Below are 22,498 nucleotides of genomic sequence, written 5' to 3' on the forward strand. Positions count from 1 at the left end.
ATAAATACAAACTCAAATTTTTATCGTCCTGTATACGATTTTATTAGAGTAGCAACTTGCAAGAGGACGCAGCCTCGAGGTTCAACAAATTGTACATTTCGCCCACGTTATTTCCACCGTAGGAGAGAAGTCTATACACATATTTGCGCAGTTTGTGGCCCTTTCCATGTGTTTCATTTATATGTCACTGGTACTCCTAATACATGTCTGATTGGCTTAATAGTTATCAGTCTGTCGTACGGTCTTTGAAGTCAACAGTCATGGTATTCTAATATTCTTCTGAACTCTTTCACAATAATAAAACATATATTGTCGAATTTGTTTAGTAATAGTACTTTTGCTGTATTTTATACTGCATACAGATATTATTATTTTTATATAAAATTAAAATTATATATATAATAAATATATATCAGACTATACGTGACTTTTTCTTAGTCGTCCTAACGAATAATCCAAAATGTTGTCCAGCAAACAGTTCAGATTTGTACATGGTTCAATTTTAAAGAAGTTCTGGACGCAGCATCGTTATTTTTATCTTAGAAAGATGACACGAGCCAGAGAAGACAGGCGGGACGACACATGGTGGCAGTTCTAACATACGGACAGCAGAGGGCGCCCTCGTTTTGCGTCCCACGTTCTGTGTACAGCGCGAGACCTACAGCTTCAGCTCCTTCGGCATTGGCTCCCCCCTCAGGCCGGTCAGCAGGTTATTGGCGGCCAGGGCGGACATGGCGTTACGCGTGGAATAGGAAGCGCTGGCAACGTGGGGCAGGATCACTGCGGAGAGCAAGCACATCCACAGCGCAGCGTGAGACCGTTTCTCTGCACGCGCACTCTCAACAAGCAGGACTCTACAGTGCTCCCATTGCTGTGTGCTTACTGGTAAAATAATTTAGGAGCACATCTCCTAATTAGGATGCAACAGTGCGTGCCTAAAAGTTTCAACTTAGGAGTGCATGTGCTACTTTGAAAGAATGTTACTGTAGAGCCCTGAAAAGGATGTGTTAACATCAAGCACACATTTGTCCTGCAATGTTTGTGCTGCTTTCAATGCAGTTTGCATCAAAGCTACTACTTTTGGGTTACAAATATATAATTTTAATGTTAAAATGGAGACTTAACAAAGGTTGTTTTGAAAGTAAAACAAAATGTATTGTCCTTAAACAGCCATGGAGCTAAAACAATTACGTTATGTGTGGTTTTTATCATCTGCTTTATAAGTGCACAGGCAGACAGTCAAGCACACACACAGAGCAAAGTGGAAAGTTTGCCACAGACATATAGACAGTAATCAGAACATAACAGTGTAAAATCAGTGCATAGGCTTCACCAGGGCTGCCCAACCCTGCTCCCGGAGATCTACCATCCCACAGGTTTCACTCCAGCCCTAACAAAGCACACCTCATTCAACAGCTAAGGGTTGAAAGGAAAACCTACAGGATGGTAGATCTCCAGGAACTGAGCCTGACAGCCCTGGGCTACACAAACATCAGCAATGCACCCAGTGAGGCACTCAGTGCTGTCAGGGATGAGCACAGACTCCACACTCAGCTGCTCCGGGGTCATGTTCAGAGACACACGGACACTGTGGTTGGGCTCACCGCAGTTTTTCAGTGTGAAGAGGGGGTGGCTGGTGGGCAGGGGCTCGGGCGTGGTCACGTCCAGCCCTGCCGCGGCGATCTGCCCGCTGGACAGAGCCTCGTACAGGTCCTCCTGGTTCACCACACCTCCTCTGGAAACAGAGAAAACGCAGGGGACGCATTTCAGCGTAACACACTCAGACGAGCCGAACGCTCCTGTGTGTACGGGCCCTTGCACTACTGCTGAAGCCGCCTGAATGGAGGATCGCTCAGACATCATGGCCCTTAAATCCCGCCTTCCTGCTTCCTGCCTCAGTACCTGCTGGTGTTGATGAAGACTGCAGTGTTCTTCATCTGTGAGAAGAGCTTCCTGTTGCAGATGCCCTGCGTCTCAGGAGTCAGAGCACAGCACACAGCCAGGAAGTCTGACTGCTTGGCCAGTTCCTCCATTGACACTGCAGACAGACAGGTATCTGCTAAGCACTGCGCTGTCCAAACTGGGTTGGGTTAGGGTTGGGTTAGAGTTGGACAGGGGAAAACCGGTGACAGCGGTCTCACCGTACTCCGCCTGTATGGTTCTGGCCAGTTCGGGTCTCGGCGCCACGTCTGTGTAGATGAACTTCTGCACCTTGAAGGGCTTCAGGCGCTCCGCGATGGCCACGCCTTGGGCCCACAGACACACAGACAAGACAGACAGACAGACGGACGGACAGACACACAGACACACAGACAGACACACAGACAAGACAGACAGACACACAGACAAGACAGACAGACAGACGGACGGACAGACACACAAACAGACACACAGACAGACAGACAGACAGACACACACACAGACAAGACAGACAGACAGACACACAGTCAGAAGGACGGACACAGCACAGAGAGGTTAAATAGCATTTACACCAACCGCATGGCAAACAGGCTCCCCCCCTTTAAATCCCATTTATAATTTATAATTTAGACTTTCCAATGATAAACATGTCTCTGGGTGAATTGGATTTACTGGCTGCAGCAGCCTGGTTTCTGAATGGGGGTTCTCTACAGGGTGTGTGATGGAGGCTTGCAGGCCGGTGAGCTGTGTGCTGTATGGAGACGCCTCACCAATCCTGCCCAGGCCCAGGATCCCCACCGTGCTGTTGGCCAGTTCATATCCACACAACCACATGGTCCGCCAGGTCCCCCAGCCACCCCTAATGCAGACAGGGTCTCAACATGAACACACACACACACACACACACACACACACACAAATGCATATGTACCACCGTTTAGGCAGTGTTTAGGCTGTGGTTAGGTGGTGTTTAGGCTGTGGTTAGGCAGTGTTTAGGCGGTGTTTAGGCTGTGGTTAGGTGGTGTTTAGGCGGTGTTTAGGCTGTGGTTAGGTGGTGTTTAGGCGGTGTTTAGGCTGTGGTTAGGCTGTGGTTAGGCTGTGTTTAGGCTGTGGTTAGGCTGTGTTTAGGTGGTGTTTAGGCTGTGTTTAGGCTGTGTTTAGGCGGTGTTTAGGCTGTGGTTAGGCTGTGTTTAGGCGGTGTTTAGGCTGTGTTTAGGTGGTGTTTAGGTTGCGTTTAGGCGGTGTTTAGGCTGTGGTTAGGCGGTAGCTGGCTCACGTTTTGGCCTCGTGCGTGGCTTCGATCAGCCGGCGGGAGGTGGTGAGCAGCAGCGCCACGGTCAGTTCGGCGACGGCGTCGGTCAGGACGTCGGGGGTGTAGCCCACTCGTATCCCTCTGTGCGCACAAACATTAACCGCATCAGGCAGCCGGACACAGCACCGGCTACAGCACTGAACACAGACACAGATACAGGCCACAGGCCACAGGCCACAGGCCACAGACCACTGACCTCTTCTTCAGTTCCTCTAGAGACAGGTGGTCATAACCCACAGACATGGTGCTCAGCACTCTAAGATTGGGACCTGTAGGGAACAATGCACACACACACACACACACACACACAAAGTTACGGCATACACATTTTACATTTAAGTACTTTAGTCAAGGGTGCAATAGCAGTATCCCATTCAGGAATCAGAATTATAAGCCCAGTTTTCTGACCACTATGCTACATGGCCGCAGCACATGATGTTTTCTGACCTCACCGTGTGGATGCGTGACTGTAATGATAGGCGGCTCTAAGGCCTTACACCTGCGCAGCTACCTGCAGCATCCAGCAGCTCGCCGTCGATCTTCTCCGTCAGCACACAGACCAGGCCGTCCACCCCCCTCACCCTTCTCAGCAGCTCTTGCCGGGGCACGGGGTCGTCCGAGTCCCACAGCTCATACTGAACTCTGGGGCACAGCAGAGATGGGGGGGGGGGGGGGTACAATGAGAGAAAGAGACAGAAGATGGGACAGATGGAGATGACTCTGGAAATATAACCAATCGCAGTAAAATGTCCAGTGTTATTTCAGCTCTAACATATGAGCCCAATAGGGACCATCTGTGAGAGCTGATTTAACACTGAACATTCTAACGTGATTCATTTCCATCAGTTACACAGTGAACTGACAGTAGGAATGCAATGTGGTTTGAGGGGAATGAGAGGACAAACAGACATAGCCTGTGATCTTTCATCTGAGAACAAACATGAGGTACACTGTGGACTCAAGGTAAATTATTAAAGTCAATGCAGAAAACACTACTTCTCACAAAATGAACAGCTTTATTTTCTGACAACTTTACTCCATGTCTCTCTTCAATAAATAGACATTCCACATTCATTATGCAAACAATCATGTTTTACACCATGTTAAAAACTATCATTGTTGTTATTTATAAAGACACCCGTTGGCTACTTTAAACAACTTCTGATTATTACTTTCAATTACCATTACATAACAATGCGTTTTGAATTCTTAAAAAAAACGCCAGATCCAATATTTTTTATTAAACCATGTCATTATTACAGTTCAAATTTTTATCAAGAAGAACAAACTTACTGGCCCGATTCACTGAGAATCCTCAGCCCTTCTGGAGGAATTTTGCGGGTAACGTACACCCGGGGTAACGTTGAGCTCGCTCTCTGCATGGAGATCACCGGACTGGACGCGTTGAGCGGCGCGACGGCAATGCGCTGGAGCCTGCGGAGCGACACTCTGCTACACCACATTGCAGAGCGGAATAGCGACAGACGGGGAGCGCAGAAAGGTAATGCGTTACACGGGGACTTCGGAACTAGTCTCCACTCCCAGTGTCTACGTCAAACTGGCAGTAGTTTTGGATATATCCCCGGAGGGTGGCACACGGGGGGCTTGCGGTTTTTGACCAATGTGAGCAGTGGGAGGGGGAGACAGGTCGTGCTCATTAACGTGACACACCATGAACATTCACATTCGGAACATTCATTGATAATTTGACCATTTGACTCTGAATCTTTACTGATACCAAATATAATTGTGCATAATGAAAGATATTGAGAAAACATCGATATGTAGCTAACACCCATATAGAGAGGGAATTACAGTACATTAGCACTTATAAGTAGGCTGGAGTATTGCACAAAATGCTATTTAAATGCGAATATAACACGCTGCATTTAAATAATTTTGAGCTGCAAAACCTCAAGTTTATGTAGTTTCTGTGCATAAATGACTTGATTTTTTAAAATGACGGGATTTTTAAAAAGCATTTTGAATTACCACCACATTCAGTTGGTGTGAATTGGTAAATAATTCAACCCAGAATTTGAACATGCTATGTTGTCGGCGTTCACCTGCCACGTCACAAACCTGTTGTGCAGGTTGGAGCTTCAGGCAGCTCTGCGTTGAGCTGGAGAACACATTGGAAAACCTAAAGTCAGAGTTCTCCGTATCGATCATTTGGTGTTTTGGTTTGCGGTGCAGCCCGTTGTGAGACATGCACTTGTAAATGTTTGACTGCGCCGATGACCTTTGCCTGTTTTGAACGGTAGTTGAGGTGTACTGTAATCGCTCTTTTTGAAATAGTTTTGTGAATCCTTAATTCCTGACAAACATGCGTTACATTTCATTGGACAAGTATCCATATTTAGGAACTTATTGTGCTTTTTTAAGTTAATCAGTTGACCAATAAACATCGAATGCAATTAAAGGCAACGTCGTGGAAGCCTTTAATTACTCACTACATAACTAATCACGAGATAATATATAATAGTAATAATAACAGCTCTAAAATGTAGTGTATTTGGAACCAGTATCTCTTTCTTGAATTTTTCCGCTTTTTATACTCACGCTATACCAAGATATAGCTTTATGACTATTCTCAGGCTATCGTCAACCTGTGCGGTGTACGACATGACCAAGCTATATATACATATAAAAAATATATCTATGAGAAATTAAAGTCACGTGCTTGCAGAATATGACCACGTGATCACAGTATTCGTAACCCGGAACAAGTAGCTATTTCTAGTCATTCATTCGCTACTGCTGCTTATGGTCCTCGCCATACTGACAGGTAACGGCATTTCTTTTTCCCCCAAAACTTCTGTTTTGTGTTTTATACAAAGGGACCGCAGGTGACAATTTCGTTTACGATCGCAGCCAAGGCACCTGTTCAAATTGTTGTTATGGTCTCAATATCAGTGCACTGTCAACTGTAGTTAGCTGGCTTAAGTTAGCTTAGCTAGCTGACAGGCTAGCCTGCTTGCTAGCTAAACTGGTAGTATGCAGGCCCGTAGAGATGAGTGAGTAAGCACTCTGTCAAATGTGGATTTAAAATCTACGTGTACACATTAACATCATCAGAATTATTAACTAAGTAATAAACGGTAAACCAGTTCATGCAGATCGATGTAATAAATATGTAACTAGGTATAAATGGTAGCGAGCTAATTAGCAATATATGATTATTTTATTTTCCTCACTTAGAATCTGTCACCGGTTTAGCTAGCAAGCTAGCAGGCTATCTGGGCAGCGTTAGTTAATTCACGATGATGTATATGTGATATCTAACTTTTGACCTTGGTAATTAGTTTACATTAGTTAGTTCAATATTCCTTCAGCTAGCAGCGTTTCCAGTTGGTTGCCAAGTTAACGACGTTAACTTGCGAGGTAGATGAGCGGGTAATTTAGCTAAGCTTAAGGTGCACTGGAGACCCATGGAGCTAGCTAGTCATTAGATATTTATTGTTTATCTCGATCATTACTATTTACAGAAAGAGAGCAACACCGTACCGTTGTCCTGGTTTTGCTAGTTCCGCAGTGAACACGCACCATAGTGTTAATCTCAGAATGTACAAAATTATTGCATCTTGATTATCTGCTTATTGACTGGCCACTACTGTGTGGAATATTTAGTGTGTTGGAACATCAACGAAAGCGTGCCGTTTTTCAGAGGACTAATCTATATCAGAGATTAGCTGTTCGTTTTTTTTATTGGTTAGTGGAAATTGGTTTAAGAGTTGGGTTTGTAAGCAGAAAGTTACAAGATATGTCTCCGGGTGGTACACCGCCCCCACCGCCGTCAGGAACCCTGAGAATGTGAATTGCTTCTGTTAAAATGTCCAGTTTTATTTTGATTAGAATACAAATAGGTATGGAATTCACTGAGGATAATAATATTGCCTTGGAAATTGTATCATATGAAAAATTTTTGAACCATAAAAACAGCCTAAACATTTTTACAAATGTAGGTGAACAGTTTGATTTGTGTAAACAAATAAATGGTTCCCATTTGGCATTTTTATAATTCTAGTCATTATGACTAGTGTATGCTGCAGACGTTTGTAGTCTTGCGGTTGTTTTACGGTTTATCTGGTCCACCTGCTATAAGTGTCTGTGTGTGCTGGCATTGGCTGGGAGTGAGAAGTCTGAAGTAGGGAAATGTTCTTGGGAGTTCTGCTGTAAGTGTCTGTGTGTGCTGGCATTGGCTGGTAGTGAGAAGTCTGAAGTAGGGAAATGTTCTTGTGAGTTCTCTCCCTGTGGACTGATAAGCTTTTGTTGCTCTTTTTTAAAGATTCTTTGTGGAACAGAGACTTGGACTCCCCCCCTCCCCCCCAGAATGGCAGCCGACCCAATGGAGATTGATGACTCACTGTACAGGTAAGTGCACCTGTTTCACTGCACAGGTTACCTGTGCTATACAGGTGAGAACCACTGTTTTACTGCGCAGGTTATCTGTGCTATACAGGTGAGCATCACTGTTTCACTGCACAGGTTACCTGTGCTATACAGGTGACCACCACCGTTTCACTGCACAGGTTACCTGTGCTGTACAGGTGAGCATCACTTTTTCAAACGCACAGGTTACCTGGGGCCACTCTGTGGAAATTCTGTGGAATCTATGGGTAAAACCTTTTGGTCAACAAGTATCAATCGATGCAGGACGGGGAAGGAGTCTGCAGCCAGACCTGGGTTATGTTGTGTGAGAGATGCTGATGCGGCTTCCTCTTCCTCTTCCTCCCGCAGCCGGCAGCGGTATGTGCTGGGCGACAGCGCCATGCAGCAGATGGCACAGTCCTGCGTGTTCCTCAGCGGCCTGGGAGGACTGGGAGTGGAGATCGGTGAGTGTGGGATGTGTCTGTGACCTTGGGTTTGCCCTTTACCTGCACCCCCATCTGGCTTTGGGTTTAACCTTCACCTGCACCCCCATCTGGCTTTGGGAGTTCACTGTGAGCGCTTTGGTGAAAGATCCTTTCCACAAGTGCACTGGAACATTGATAAATTTGCTGTATTTTGATTTTTTCTTTTTCTGTTTTTTGTTTTTACAGCAAAGAACATAGTCCTAGCGGGTGTGAAGGTACAGTATGCCACATTTCTAATGTCCAAACTGCTGTTCATCTTAGTTTTAGGACTAGGATTGTGAAGATCAAGAGCCATTAAATTACATTTTGCACAGTTTCAATCACTGTGGACTTTATACTTTTCAGCTAGTTGAGGTGCTGAATCATGCTCAGTGATGTTTAAACGGTAGTGGTAGTAGTGCTTGTGATGATGATGATGATGATGATGATGTCGTTGGCTGAGATGATGATGTAACTGCAGGCAGTGACGCTCCACGACACAAAGCAGTGCGAGGCCTGGGACCTGGGCACAAACTTCTTCATTCACGAGGAGGACGTCCTGAAGCAGAGGAAAAGGTCAGCGTGCGGGGCAGCGGGAGTCCCAGCTCTTCACTCCTCCGTGAATCTCTGACCGCCTCGTCTTTAATCTTTCACAGAAGCCCTCTGCACTGAATACTGAGTGACAAATTAAAGCATTCAGTTAAAGGGTTACTTTCATCTGTTAACTTTTGTCTGTTTTGTTAGAAGTTATTATTTGATTTGGCTGAAAGTGCACATTACACATGCAATGAATCGAGGTCATAGTCTTTCATCCCATTTTGATGGTTCGGGTTGGAGTGGCTGTTTGGAATGAGACAGGGTTGGGTTGGAGTGGCTGTATGGAATAAGACAGGGTTGGGTTGGAGTGCCTGTTTGGAATAAGACAGGGTTGGGTTGGAGTGGCTGTATGGAATAAGGCGGAGTTGGGTCTCTGGTGGTGTTAAATTGCCCTTCCCTCTCTGGCCTCAGGGTGGCAGCAGTGCACTCACGTGTGGCAGAACTGAACCCCTATGTCCAGGTCCACCAGTCCAGCTCCTCCCTGGACCAGAACACCGACCTCAGCTTCCTGAAGAACTACCAGGTGAGCGCCAGGTAGCCCTGCACAGGTGGTCCTCTCAGAGTAAGAGGTGCTTCTGATGTTTATAACTGTGAGGTGCATCTCATGGCTCTTGGATTTTCAGTGTGTGATTCTGACTGAAGCCCGACTGCAGCTGCAGAAGAAGGTCGATGACTTCTGCCACTCACAGCAGCCGCCGATCAAAGTAAGTCCTGCATCTATGGTTACAGTCTAGCGTAAGTCCTGCATCTATGGTCACAGTCTATCGTAAGTCTTGCATCTATGGTCACAGTCCAGCGGAAGTCCTGAATATATTGCATTTTATACAGTCTATGATCTATGGACACAGTCTAGTGTAAGTTCTACATCTATGGTTACAGTGTAGTTGGAAGAGACCATTGGAATGTATGGAAGCAGTGCTCAAGCGACTGTTCTGCTTGCAGCTTGTAGAGCTGTTTTGTGGTGTTGGTGTCCATGTAGGGCAGTGTGCTGTGTATAAAATGGGTTTTGTGCATTCATGATGATGTCACGTGTCTCGGCAGTTCATTGGCTGTGACGCATACGGGATCTGTGCTCGGGTCTTCTGTGACTTTGGGGACTCGTTCGAGGTGTCGGACCCGACCGGAGAAGAGCCCAAGGAGGTCTTTGTGCAGAGCATCACGCAGGTGCCTACAGGGTTTTACTTAGCACTACAGCCTTCGACAGCATATTTCGTGTGTACGTTGTGACTGTGATGTCGTCAGCGCAGTCTCGCTCATTAGGGAGTGATTGAGCCCTGACTCCCACAATGCCTTGCAGGATAACCCAGGGGTGGTGACCTGCATGGACAGCCGGACCCACGGCCTTCAGACGGGTCAGAGCGTCGTGTTCCGCGAGGTCCATGGCATGACCGAGCTGAACGGCACCGCCCGGCAGATCACAGGTACGAGTCCGCTAACAAACCCGCTAACCGACCTGCTAACCGACCCGCTAACGGACCTGCTAACCGACCCGCTAACCGACCCGCTAACGGACCCGCTAACCGACCTGCTAACCGACCCGCTAACGGACCTGCTAACCGACCCGCTAACGGACCTGCTAACTGACCCGCTAACCGACCCGCTAACGGACCTGCTAACCGACCCGCTAACGGACCTGCTAACCGACCCGCTAACCGACCCGCTAACGGACCCGCTAACGGACCTGCTAACCGACCCGCTAACGGACCTGCTAACCGACCCGCTAACAAACCCAGTAACGGACCTGCTAACTGACCCGCTAACCGACCCGCTAACGAGTCCGCTAACATACCCGCTAACCGACCCGCTAATGAACCCGCTAACCGACCCGCCAATGAACCCGCTAACCGACCCGCTAACGGACCTGCTAACCGACCCGCTAACCGACCCGCTAACGAGTCCGCTAACCGACCCGCCAATGAACCCGCTAACGAGTCCGCTAACGGACCCGCTAACGGACCCGCTAACGGACCCGCTAACGGACCCGCTAACCGACCCGCTAACCGACCCGCTAACGGACCTGCTAACCGACCCGCTAACCGACCCGCTAACGAGTCCGCTAACCGACCCGCCAATGAACCCACTAACGAACCTGCTAACCTATTATTAGTGCTGCTGGACGAGCGCTCCTATGTTGCTGGGTTTTATTTAAGGTCATTGAGAATGATTTCGGCGTTGTTTTATTCAAGGTGTGCGTGTGCGTGTGCGCTGTTCTGCTGGGCAGTGCTGTCCCCTTACAGCTTCTCCATTGGAGACACGTCCTCACTGCAGCCCTACGCTCACGGCGGGATCTTCCTCCTGGTGAAGACGCCCAAAACCTTCAGCTTTGTGAGTCACCCCCCCATTACCCCACCCCCATGGAAATTACCCCCCCCCCCTTCTCATGGAAATGAGTTCAGCTTAGTGTCTACATTTCACACTTATTTGACGTACGTGCGGTTCATTGATTTTGTCAGTAAAACCTTTGTGAAACGGTAAAGTAATTTCATCCAGAAGTATTTCCATCACAAAAGTAAGGGTTTTCCTGCTTGGAAAAGAATGCCATTGAAGTTGCAGTGGTTTGTGGTTTGTTTTATGATTACAGTGGTTCTGAATGACTCTGCCTTTGACACGTGTGTTTGTGTGTGTTCTCTGTCTGTGACACGTGTGTGTTCTGTCTCACGTGTCCGTCTCTTTCAGAGAAGGATGGGCGAGCAGCTTTTGGAGCCTCAGGTTCTCACCCCCGATTTCAGCAAACCAGAGGTAGGACCCTGAGGTGTCAGTCACTGCCTCTGCCCGCCCACTCCATTTCAGCCAATCAAGGGCCTGCATTTCCGCTCCGTAGAGAACCAACCATTGTGACATGTTAACTGTACTGACTTAATAACAGGCTGGTTTTGCTCAGAGTTGTAATATCTGATGTCATGTCCTTCATTTGTGTAGCTGAATTAATTTTGTTTTTCACTCTACAAGTGTACATGCGCCACGGATGGGAATGAGGAATATTTTCTCTGCTTGAACAGGAGTGATTGTGATTCTGTGTGTGTATGTGAGAACAGCAGTGGATATATATCTCTCTCCCCCTCACCCCTCTTGCTCTCTCTCTGCCTCTCTATCCCCCATCTCTCTCTCCTCCCCCCCCCCCCCCCCCCCCCAGGCTCCGCTGCAGATCCACGCTGCCCTGCTGGCTCTCGACTCATTCCAGGAGCAGCACCACAGACTGCCCAACGTTGGGTAACTCCCCCCCTCTTTCTTCTGCCTTTACATCCCTCTCCACTTTCCTCCGTTTTCCTCTTTCTTCCCCCTTTCCTTCCTCCTCTTTCCTCATAATCTCTCTCTGATCTCCCTCTCCCTCTTTCTGTTTCTGTCCTTCTGAGTGCACAAGTGCTGTCTGTCTCACACCTCCAGCCTCGCAAGTTTCTCACGATTCAGAGTTCCAGAGTTTTATTACTGGAGTGACTTTTCTCTAGTGTTGTGTGGAATGTGAATGGTATTTTACCACTGGAGTAACTCTGCCTGCTGTGCTGTATTTTAGAATGGGAGTAACACGTTCCCTGCTGTGCTGTGTGTGGATTGTGTGTGTTAGGTGTCTCCAGGATGCAGAGGTGTTGGTGAAACTGACGGAGGAGGTTACGGAGACGCTGAAGGACCGGGTGAGTGCGCTGCAGTGTGTGTGTGCTGTGCGGTGTGTGTGTGTGCTGCGTAGTGTGTGTGTTCTGCGCGGTGTGTGTGTGTGCGGTGTGTGTGTGGGTTTCTCACTGTCGCGTGTTTGGCAGGTGCCCATGAACCCGGAGCTGGTGCGCTGTGTGTCCCGTACGGCACGGGGCCTGCTGCCCCCCCTCGCCGCCGCCGTCGGGGGCATGGCCAGCCAGGAGGCGCTGAAGGCTCTGACGGGGAAGTTCGCCCCCCTGCAGCAGTGGGTGGGTGTGGCTCCGCCTGTCCGTCACGCTGCTGGTTATCGCTGTGCTAACGCTAAGCCCCGCCTCCTGTCTGTGTGCAGTTCTACCTGGATGCCATCGAGGTGGTGCGGCCTCTGCAGTCCCTCCCCACTGAGGAGTTCGTCCCAAAGTAAGCCCCCAGGCCCTGCCCCACACTGACCCCTCTCTCACGCGTCATACGCAAAATCCACAGAATGAAGCTGCTCATGCATTTTATCACTCAGAACCCCTCCAGCGTGTTATTTTCTGACTGTTTCTCCCCTCTCCTCCTCTCTCGCTCTCTCCTCCCCTCCTCCCTCTTTCCTCTCCTCAGGGGGGATCGGTATGATGCTCTGAGGGCCTGCATCGGGGAGTCCATGTGTCAGAAACTGCACCAGCTCCGGGTGTTCATGGTAAGACACTGTGTGTGGGGATTTTGGGGGTGTTCATGGTAAGACACTGTGTGGGGATTTCGGGGGTGTTCATGGTAAGACACCGTGTGGGGATTTTGGGGGTGTTCATGGTAAGACACTGTGTGTGGGGAGTTTGGGGGTGTTCATGGTAAGACACCGTGTGGGGATTTTAGGGGTGTTCATGGTAAGACACTGTGTGCGGGGATTTTGGGGAAGGGGGATGTTGTTACCTCTGGTCATGCTGATATGTGCCCCCCCCAGGTGGGATGTGGAGCCATCGGCTGCGAGATGCTGAAGAACTTCGCCCTGCTGGGAGTGGGTCTGGCGGAGAGTTCCGGAGAGGTACAGCAGAACAGAACGTCTCTATAATTCCATTCATATTGATCGCGCTGCCAGGAAACGCCTCGTGCATCATCTCAGAGTGCTCTGGTCTGGCAGACAGAAACAGACGCACACAGACGCAGGCAGGCTTGCCTGGCTGGTCCTGTCAGTGTCTGGCTTGTTCCTCTCCAGAGGAGCTGGCTGAGTTTCCTCCTGCAGATCAGTGCTGCTGACTCTCTCAGTCCATTTCAGACACAAGATCATGCATTTAATGCAAATACAAATTCAGTATATTATTGTAAGACCAATTATAAGTACATAATAATCATAATCTCTCTCTGAGCTGGTGCTTATATGGTCTCTCTCTGAGCTGGTGCTTATACGGTCATGTGGTCTCTCTCTGAGCTGGTGCTTATACGGTCATGTGGTCTCTCTCTGAGCTGGTGCTTATACGGTCTCTCTCTGAGCTGGTGCTTATACGGTCTCTCTCTGAGCTGGTGCTTATACGGTCTTTCTCTGAGCTGGTGCTTATACGGTCATGCGGTCTCTCTCTGAGCTGGTATACAGTCATGCGTAGCTACTGCTCTTTGTCTCCTGTGGGTAGATCTGCATCACAGATCCAGATCTGATTGAGAAGTCAAACTTGAACCGGCAGTTTCTCTTCAGACCTCATCACATACAGGTGAGTCTGATCACACACACACACCTGAACCCTCAGCACTCACACTCTCACACACACACACCTGCACACACTCACACACACCTGCACCCTCAGCACTCTCTCTCACACACACACACACTCACACACACCTGAACCCTCAGCACTCACACTCACACACACACACACACACACACACACACACACACACACACCTGCACCCTCAGCACTCTCTCACACACACACACCTGCGCACATTGAGAGGGTTTGGATGAAAATGCAGGGAGTCTCTAGCGGGGTGCAGCTCCAGCTCTTATAAGGCCCATCTGTGACTGATGTGTCTGAATAAACCCTTCCATTGAAATATAATAATAAAAAATTATATTTCATGAATTATTTAACAATGATTTCCCCCGTAAAGTGTAATTATCGATACCAGATTATGTATAAGAATTTTCAGGTCTGCTACTGATAACACGGACATCCCATAAAAAACGGGCTGTGTCCCCCTTTTCTCCTGCCTCCCCCTCCCCCACGCTGCCCCCCCCCCCAACGCTGCCCCCCCTCCGCGCTCTCAGAAACCCAAAAGCACCACCGCTGCCGCCGCCACCCTGGAGATCAACCCTCACCTGCAGATCGACGCCCAGCTGAACAAGGTGTCCCCCGCCACCGAGGCCGTCTACAGCGACCAGTTCTACTCCAGACTGCACCTGGTCGTCACGGCACTGGACAGCGTGGAGGCCCGGCGATATGTGGACAGGTGGGGGGGGGAGGAGAGCCAGTGGGGGAGGGGGAGGAGAGCCAGTGGGATTATGGGTCCTGTCATGTGGGGTGTAAACCCAGGGAATGGGTCTGGTTGGACCAAAGATTAAGGACCATTGTAATAGCTATGTGATGCAGGGTTTAGTTTTATTGTTATAATGACATTCAATTATGATATCATGATAAGTTTTAACTACGGCATTTTAAAAGCTTTTAGGTGGTATTTAAAAGTTATTGATATGTTTAGGTTTTAAAATAATGTTGACTTCTCATTGGGTATATTTTACATTAAATTATAATAGTAAGATTTCGGGCATTGATGTGTTGTTAGGGAATGGTGCCTTTAAATATTCTTTTAGATTACAGGCTGCTGGTATTTTTTAATTTTTGACCAGTAGACTGATTTTATTAGTTTGTTCTGTAGTATTACAGAAATACTTGTTGCTTGGAGATGAATATCTAAAGGGGTTAGGTTGTGAAGGCCTACGTGTGACTAGTGTGTAGCCGTGTTGCTGAAACGCATCTCGGCGTGTTGCTGCAGCCGCAGCGTGTCGAACCAGAAGCCCCTCCTGGACTCGGGGACGATGGGGACGAAAGGACACACGGAGATCATCGTGCCGAACCTGACCGAGTCCTACAACAGCCATGTGAGTGTGGGCGTGAGCGTGAGCGTGAGCATGCACCTGGGTATTGCCACCCGGTAACCCAGCCCCTGGTAACCCAGTGACCCGGTAACCCAGCCCCTGGTAACCCAGTGACCCGGTAACCCAGCCCCTGGTAACCCAGCCCCTGGTAACCCAGTGACCCGGTAACCCAGCCCCTGGTAACCCAGTGACCCGGTAACCCAGCCCCTGGTAACCCAGTGACCCGGTAACCCAGCCCCTGGTAACCCAGCCCCTGGTAACCCAGCCCCTGGTAACCCAGCCCCTGGTAACCCAGCCCCTGGTAACCCAGCCCCTGGTAACCCAGCCCCTGGTAACCCAGTAACCACATCTTACCTCCGCAGATGTTCAGAAGCGTGTATTTAATCCGCTTCAGTGACTGAAGTGATGATAGTGTGAATATCGTGTAAAGCTGAAGCACTTCCTTTGATTCAGTTCTCAGTTAAACTCCAGGTGACTACAAGCAGTTCCCATTCAGCTCTCTTCCCGTGATGAATTACACGTGGAAATAACTGAATGATCAGATGTTTCCTGTGATGCTGTGGAAGCTGGTGGTCTGATTGGAGGCCTCGTTCATTAAGTGCAGTCTGATTGGAGGCCTCGTTCATTAAGTGCAGTCCCTGGTTCATTTTGCAGAGGGACCCTCCAGATGAGGAGATTCCATTCTGCACTTTGAAGTCATTTCCTGCTGTCATAGAGCACACTATACAGTGGGCGAGAGATAAGGTAACGTGCCCCCCCCCCCCCCATCACGCACCAGTTAATAGAATTATCCGGATCGATTTTTAGCTGTCTGACGATTTCTTCCATACTGTGTCCATTAGACTGAAACATCCCTCTTGTTTTTTCCCCCCCTTGTAACGTCTCTTGGGGTTGTGTACATGGATTCACCTTAATTTTGCAATTCAGTGGTATCTTCAGAAATGATTTAAACATTTTATTTTCTCTCCCTCAGTTTGAGAGTGCGTTCACCCACAAGCCCTCCATCTACAACATATTCTGGCAGTCGTACTCCTCTGCTGAGGAGGTGCTGCAGGTGAGAGCCGGAGGAGGAGGTGCTGAATGGCTCCTCACCCTGCAGATCTTACCGGCCTTGTGGGGACCTGTATCTGGGGCTGTTTAGATGGGGCTTTGTGGGGACCTGTATCTGGGTGTTAGTGGGCTTTGTGGGACCTGTATTGGGGCTGTTAGTGGGCTTTGTGGGGACCTGTATCTGGGGATGTTTAGATGGGGCCTTGTGGGGACCTGTATCTGGGGCTGTTTAGATGGGGCCTTGTGGGGACCTGTATCTGGGGCTGTTTAGATGGGGCCTTGTGGGGACCTGTATCTGGGGCTGTTTAGATGGGGCTTTGTGGGGACCTGTATCTGGGCTGTTTAGATGGGGCTTTGTGGGGACCTGTATCTGGGCTGTTTAGATGGGGCTTTGTGGGGACCTGTATCTGGGGGTGTTTAGATGGAGCTTTGTGGGGACCTGTATCTGGGCTGTTTAGATGGGGCTTTGTGGGGACCTGTATCTGGGGCTGTTTAGATGGGGCTTTGTGCTCCTCAGACTGTCCCCAGGCCTCTGGAGTTCACCTGCAGTCTGAGATAAGTATGTGTGGAATCAGTTGTCATGGGAACAGCGGTCCAGTGGTGTAACCGTGGCATTGCAGCTCAGTCTCCCGTGAGCTGATGGTGTGTGAATGAGTGTAAGCTGACCGGGCATGTCTGTTTGGCAGAGGATGAAGGCGAGGGATAGTCTGGAGGGGTCATTCCAGGTCATCAAGCTGCTGAGCAGGAGGCCCACTCGGTGGGAGCAGTGCGTCGCCCTGGCGCGCCTCAAATTCGACAAGTACTTCAAGAGAAAGGTACGGGGTACGGCAGCTGCTCCCGGGGGGATTCAAACCCATGGCCCTCTAGGTGCCCGTTCAGTGTTTCACCTCTGTCAGCGTTGTAGGGGTGACCATTTTGGCTCTAGCTACATTGCCAAGGCAGAGCCCAGGACGGGTAGCCGCATAGCTTGGCAGCATTTCCTGTGGAAGTGCCCTTTAGCTGATAACTGTCCCTCTGTCTTCTTCAGGCACTGCAGCTCTTGCACTCGTTTCCCATCGGCACCCGGCTGAAAGACGGCAGTAAGTGCTTCACATTCACACAGCTGTGCCCTTTGACCTGGAAGGGCTTCTTTAAGGGCTGCTTTTTGATCTGGAGAGGTTACTTTAGAGCCGAATCGATTAAAGATAAAATTAGGAACACATGGAAATAAATAGGCAGAAGTACATAACCAAGCTGTTTTGTTAAAAATAATAATACATTTTAAAATTCACTGGCCGTTTAAATGGGAAACATTCATTTTTCATCCTCATTAAAGATTTTTTTTCTCTACAGGTTTGTTCTGGCAGTCTCCGAAGCGACCTCCGTCTCCAATAGAATTCGACGTGAAGGATCATTTGTAAATATAAATATTTGTAAAGATTACTTCATAAAATATGTAAAGGAATTCCTTCATGGTTTTTTCTGTGTTCATCTCTCACTCCTTCTGTTTTTAATCCCATAAGGCACTTCACCTTTATCATCAGTGCTGCCAGACTATTCGCTCTTATTTACAACATCCCCTACCCTGAGAAGGTGAGCCATGCTGTCGGTTTCTTCCTCCTTCTTTTCCCCCGGGGAATGGCGTTCTGTTCTGTTGGAAGCTTTGCTGAGCAGATGTGGCCATGCTAATGATCTTTACTGTTACTAGTTATTCAAATATTTTTCAAATGTGCAGATTTTTCATGGATATCGTGCTTGTGTCTGTTCTCTATTCCACAGGACCTGTCACAGGAGGCAGTGGCCAAAATCATCTCTGACATTAAGATCCCAGAATACACGCCTGCAGAGAAGGTAGCTTCCCCCTCCCCCCCCCCCCCCCACAGGAGTATCACGTTTAATGCAGCTGCATGTAAAGCCCCTCAGCCTGCTGCTCCTGCTAGCGGGGCGCTAACAAGCGTTTTCCTGTTTCCGCGGCGAATCGCAGCGCATCGAGACGGACGAGAACGCCAAGAAGCCCGACCACATGAAGCTGAACGTGAGCAGCGAGGAGGAGAGGGAGGCCATCAGCCAACTGGAGGAGGCCATCGCTGCTGACTGCGTCACCCCCGGTACTGTCACAGACACGCACACACACACACACCCCGCTAACCCTGTCAACCCTGGTACTGTCTCACACACACACGCACACACACACACACCCCACTAACCCTGTCACCCCCGGTACTGTCACAGACACGCACACACACACACACACACACACACACACACACCCCCACACCCCGCTAACCCTGTCAACCCTGGTACTGTCGCACACACGCACACACACACCCACACCCCACTAACCCTGTCACCCCTGGTACTGTCTCACACACACGCACACACACACACCCACACCCGACTGATTCGTTCCCCCTCTCCCTCCCACCCTCCTTCCCTCCTCGCTCCCCCTCTCCCTCTCTCTGTGGGGTCCCCTCTCAGAGCGCCTGTGCATGTCCCCGGTCCTGTTTGAGAAGGACGATGACTCAAACGGTCACATGGATTTTGTGGCGTCCGCGTCGTCGCTGCGTGCCCGCATGTACGGGATCAAAGCGGCCGACCGACTCAAGACCAAGCGCATCGCGGGAAAGATCATCCCCGCCATCGCCACGGCAACGGCCGCCGTCGCCGGGCTGGTGAGGACTTCGGGGAGTCATTCTTGAGATTTTTTTTAATAATAAGTGGAAATGGGCTAGCAAATGAAATGCTTCCCATCTTTCTCCTCTAGGTGGCACTGGAGGCTATCAAAGTAGTGGGGGGCTATGACTTTGAGTCCTTTAAGAACTGCTTCTTCAACCTGGCCATCCCGGTAGTGGTGCTCACCGAAACGGCCCAAGTCAAGAGGACCCAGATCAGGTAGCATGTCTATCTGTGACCCTCTCGGGGGGCGTTTGAGGAACCAAGTCCTCTGGGATTGTGCACGGCTGTACCTGCATTATCAAGTGCTCATAAATCCATTTATAAAATGAAAATTGCAAAATGAAAGTCAGCAGGTAAATTCCCTTTGAGAGGTCTGTTGTCTGTTGTGCTGTCAATCAAGTAGGTTGCTGACAACCACATCGAAACAACAGATGATTGATTAGATTTTTTTTTTTAAAGATACTTTTTTAAAAGATTAGTTTGCTGATCCAGGCACTTTAAATCAGATGTTCTGCTGATTTAAGGATGACTCGGGCACTTATCCTACTGTTTCCCCGCAGAGAAAACATCTCGTTCTCCATCTGGGACCGCTGGACCATCCACGGTCACGAGGACTTCACGCTGTCTGACTTCATGAACGCAGTCCGGGTAAGTCCTGTCCCTCCTACTGCTGGGTTCCTGCTGGGTTCCTGCTGGTTCCTGTGGGATATGGTTGTTTGGTGGGCATTAAAGTTCTTCCTCTTTTTTTCCTCTTCCTCTCAGGAGAAGTACGGCATTGAGCCCACCATGGTGGTGCACGGCGTGAAGATGCTGTACGTGCCGGTCATGCCTGGACACAGCAAGAGGCTCAAACTCACGTAAGCGCCATCCTCCGGCCTCCATGTGCATTACAGCCCACCAATCAGAGTCAACCCTGGTCTGCGTTGCCATGTGCTCTTAGAATGCAGAAACTCCCCACCAATCAGAGAGCTAACCCTGGTCTGCGTTGCCATGCGCTCTTAGAATGCAGAAACTCCCCACCAATCAGAGAGCTAACCCTGGTCGGTGTTGCCGTGTCTCCTCAGAATGCAGAAGCTGATCAAGCCCTCGTCGGAGAGGCGGTACGTGGACCTGACGGTGTCCTTTGCTGCAGAGTCTGACGGGGACGAGGACCTCCCCGGCCCCCCAGTCAGGTACTACTTCAGCCAGGAGGAGCCGGCCGAGAGGGCCTGACCAGCGGGGGCCCCGGCCCGCAGACCCCGCCTCTCCCCCGCCCTGCCCTATGGACCACTAGAAGAGTAGCACTTGACGTGACTGTGTACATAGTTTTTCTACCGGTTTATTTTACTGCATAGCTTCGTCTGTGCTGACGCTGATGCCTTAAACGATGTTGTGTTTCATGTGATGCTGATAAAAAACGTATGGATGATGCAGACGGTGGAAATAAAATCAGTGTTGACACCTTCCTAGGTTTGTTTGGGAACGTTTCCAGGAGAGATGAGGGAGGGGGCCGCGAGGGGGCCGCAGGGGGGGCTGCTGTGCTCTGTTTTATTTGAGCTTTTTTGTTTTCCTCCGTTGGTGACGGCGCTCGATTGCACGGGTAGCGCCTCCCAGCCGCCAAATCGCCAAAGATCGTCCTCACAGGTTTTTTTTGTTTGTTTGTTTGTTCCGCAAGTGTCTGAATAATTATACAAAAATAAAGCAAGACAGGAAAAGTGAGAGAAAATGAGTGAGAGAGAGAGGGGGAGAGAGAGACAGAGTGAGTCAGAGAGAGGGGGAGAGAGAGACAGAGACAGAGACAGAGAGAGAGAGAGAGAGAGAGAGACAGAGACAGAGAGAGAGAGAGAGAGAGAGAGATGCTAGACTGTGAAATGGCTGCAGCCCATACTGTTTGGCGCCTCTATATCATGGCATACAGTCCCCCCCCCCCCAGCGTGTGGCACAGACGCCTGTTTCACAGAGTTACTGCAGCTCACGACACTTCCACATGCAGAGAAAGGGGGCTGTTTTAGGGACAGTCTCTGTGCCCCGCCCTGTGCCCCGCTCGGCTGAGAGTCGCCCCGCCCTGTGCCCCACCCAGACTGAGAGTCGCCCCGCCCTGTGCCCCACCCAGACTGAGAGTCGCCCCGCCCCCGTGCCCCGCCCAGACGGAGAGTCGCGGTGATGACTCTGGGCCTGCAGCTGGTCCACTGCTGTGCAGGCAACACAGGCCCACAAACTCTGCTGAAAATTTAGGCCTTTGATTCTTTGAGAACTTTTTGCTTTAATTTTCAGGTTGTGATTATTTATGATGTTTATATATCATGTTTATTTATTTGCTTGTAATTTCTTGGTCTTTAACGGGATTTTGGCAAGCGGGAAATGGCCAGTGACGTTGTGCTGACAGCTGAGCCAGTTAGTACCCGATGTGTTTAGGCTGCCTGGGTTCGATCTCTCCAAACATCCTCCTGCTGGTCCTGGGCTGAGATCTGACAGCTGTGTACTGGGCGAACCCGCATTCTCTTAAAAGTCTGAAATTAAGACTCACCTCCCGTGTGCTGGCTTGTAAAGTTAGATGAATGAAGAATGAAAATATCAGAACTCTTGATAATGTTTCCCTTTTAACTTCACACTTTAAAGGAAAATATGTTGAGCAGTGGCCAGCTTCTCGCTGTCGGCTGTTTCACTATCATATTGTGGACGCTATCGAGAGGACAGATCTTCATCTTCATTGGTCAGATCCTGAAATTCCAGCAGGAAAGCACCAATGCCGGGGCTGCAGTGCTAAAGATATAAAGGGTTCATACTGTGTGGTACAGCCTGCCCAGTAGCACATCCAAATGCGAGTTAACCACTTAGCACTGCACTAATGTGCTCTGTTTCTGTATCTGCCACACACATTTTCTCTCAAATCAGATGAAGGTTCTTCTGAATGAATGCTCCTGGGATTGGAACGGTGTCGTTCTAGCTTGTAGTGCCCTAACGTAAGTTCCCAGACTCCTGTGTACCCCAGTGTCTGGGGGGGTTTGTATCGGCCACCCCCCCCCCAGTTTTAGGGACCAGATGTCCACAGTTTTGGTGCCTAATGCTCAGTTTCATCAGCAGGGCTTAACTTTGGCATGAGCTCTGTCTCTGAGTGTCCATGGCAACAGGCCTCAGACAGGGCTGAGTGACAGTAGAGCTGCATGTCGTGGTGAAGCCCGGTTTGGCTGCAGAGGTAACGCTGGCTCACCCCACTGATCCCGGGGTCCCGGGTTACAGTCTGGGGGGTCCTGTAGGCGGGAAAAACAGTCACTTCATCTGTGAGCGAAACGCCAGCCATGGGGCAGAAGAGCTCGCTCACAAACGGGGTCTGTTTTCATGAGACCGTCCGTAATTCGCAGAGTGGAACCCCCCCACAGCCCCTCGAGGCGTGGAACCCCAGCCTTACATGGGGTGTTACTATGGGTAACTAGGGGTTCCCCAGTCACACGTTCATCA

The 22,498-nt window shown here is 49.5% G+C and overlaps 2 protein-coding genes across 2 annotated transcripts; one reads left to right on the top strand and one right to left on the bottom strand.

Annotated features, from left to right (window-relative positions):
• Positions 1-17: 17 nt before the first annotated feature.
• Positions 18-4,794, bottom strand: grhprb (glyoxylate reductase/hydroxypyruvate reductase b). The gene is made up of 9 exons (XM_064334482.1): positions 4,526-4,794; positions 3,744-3,874; positions 3,429-3,501; positions 3,197-3,313; positions 2,691-2,779; positions 2,142-2,246; positions 1,903-2,038; positions 1,605-1,735; positions 18-780 (listed from the first exon to the last, which is right to left on the bottom strand). Exons 1-9 carry the CDS (start codon positions 4,693-4,695, stop codon positions 659-661), a joined length of 1,074 nt encoding a protein of 357 aa, XP_064190552.1. The 5' UTR covers positions 4,696-4,794; the 3' UTR covers positions 18-658.
• A 1,087-nt stretch (positions 4,795-5,881) lies between these two features.
• On the top strand, positions 5,882-20,505 carry uba6 (ubiquitin like modifier activating enzyme 6). Its single transcript, XM_064334473.1, has 33 exons — positions 5,882-6,020; positions 7,521-7,606; positions 7,973-8,067; positions 8,275-8,303; positions 8,549-8,643; positions 9,076-9,187; positions 9,288-9,368; positions 9,706-9,828; positions 9,962-10,085; positions 10,886-10,989; positions 11,341-11,403; positions 11,798-11,874; positions 12,227-12,293; positions 12,417-12,560; positions 12,641-12,708; positions 12,892-12,970; positions 13,232-13,312; positions 13,896-13,973; positions 14,528-14,709; positions 15,253-15,358; positions 16,010-16,099; positions 16,329-16,409; positions 17,092-17,220; positions 17,433-17,484; positions 17,738-17,801; positions 17,908-17,977; positions 18,164-18,235; positions 18,369-18,492; positions 18,863-19,056; positions 19,149-19,276; positions 19,621-19,708; positions 19,823-19,917; positions 20,125-20,505. The coding sequence occupies exons 2-33, from the start codon at positions 7,566-7,568 to the stop codon at positions 20,270-20,272; spliced, it is 3,084 nt and encodes a 1,027-aa protein (XP_064190543.1). The 5' UTR covers positions 5,882-6,020; positions 7,521-7,565; the 3' UTR covers positions 20,273-20,505.
• Positions 20,506-22,498: the final 1,993 nt, after the last annotated feature.

Source organism: Anguilla rostrata, chromosome 5, assembly GCF_018555375.3.
Source record: "Anguilla rostrata isolate EN2019 chromosome 5, ASM1855537v3, whole genome shotgun sequence".
NCBI lineage: Eukaryota > Metazoa > Chordata > Actinopteri > Anguilliformes > Anguillidae > Anguilla > Anguilla rostrata.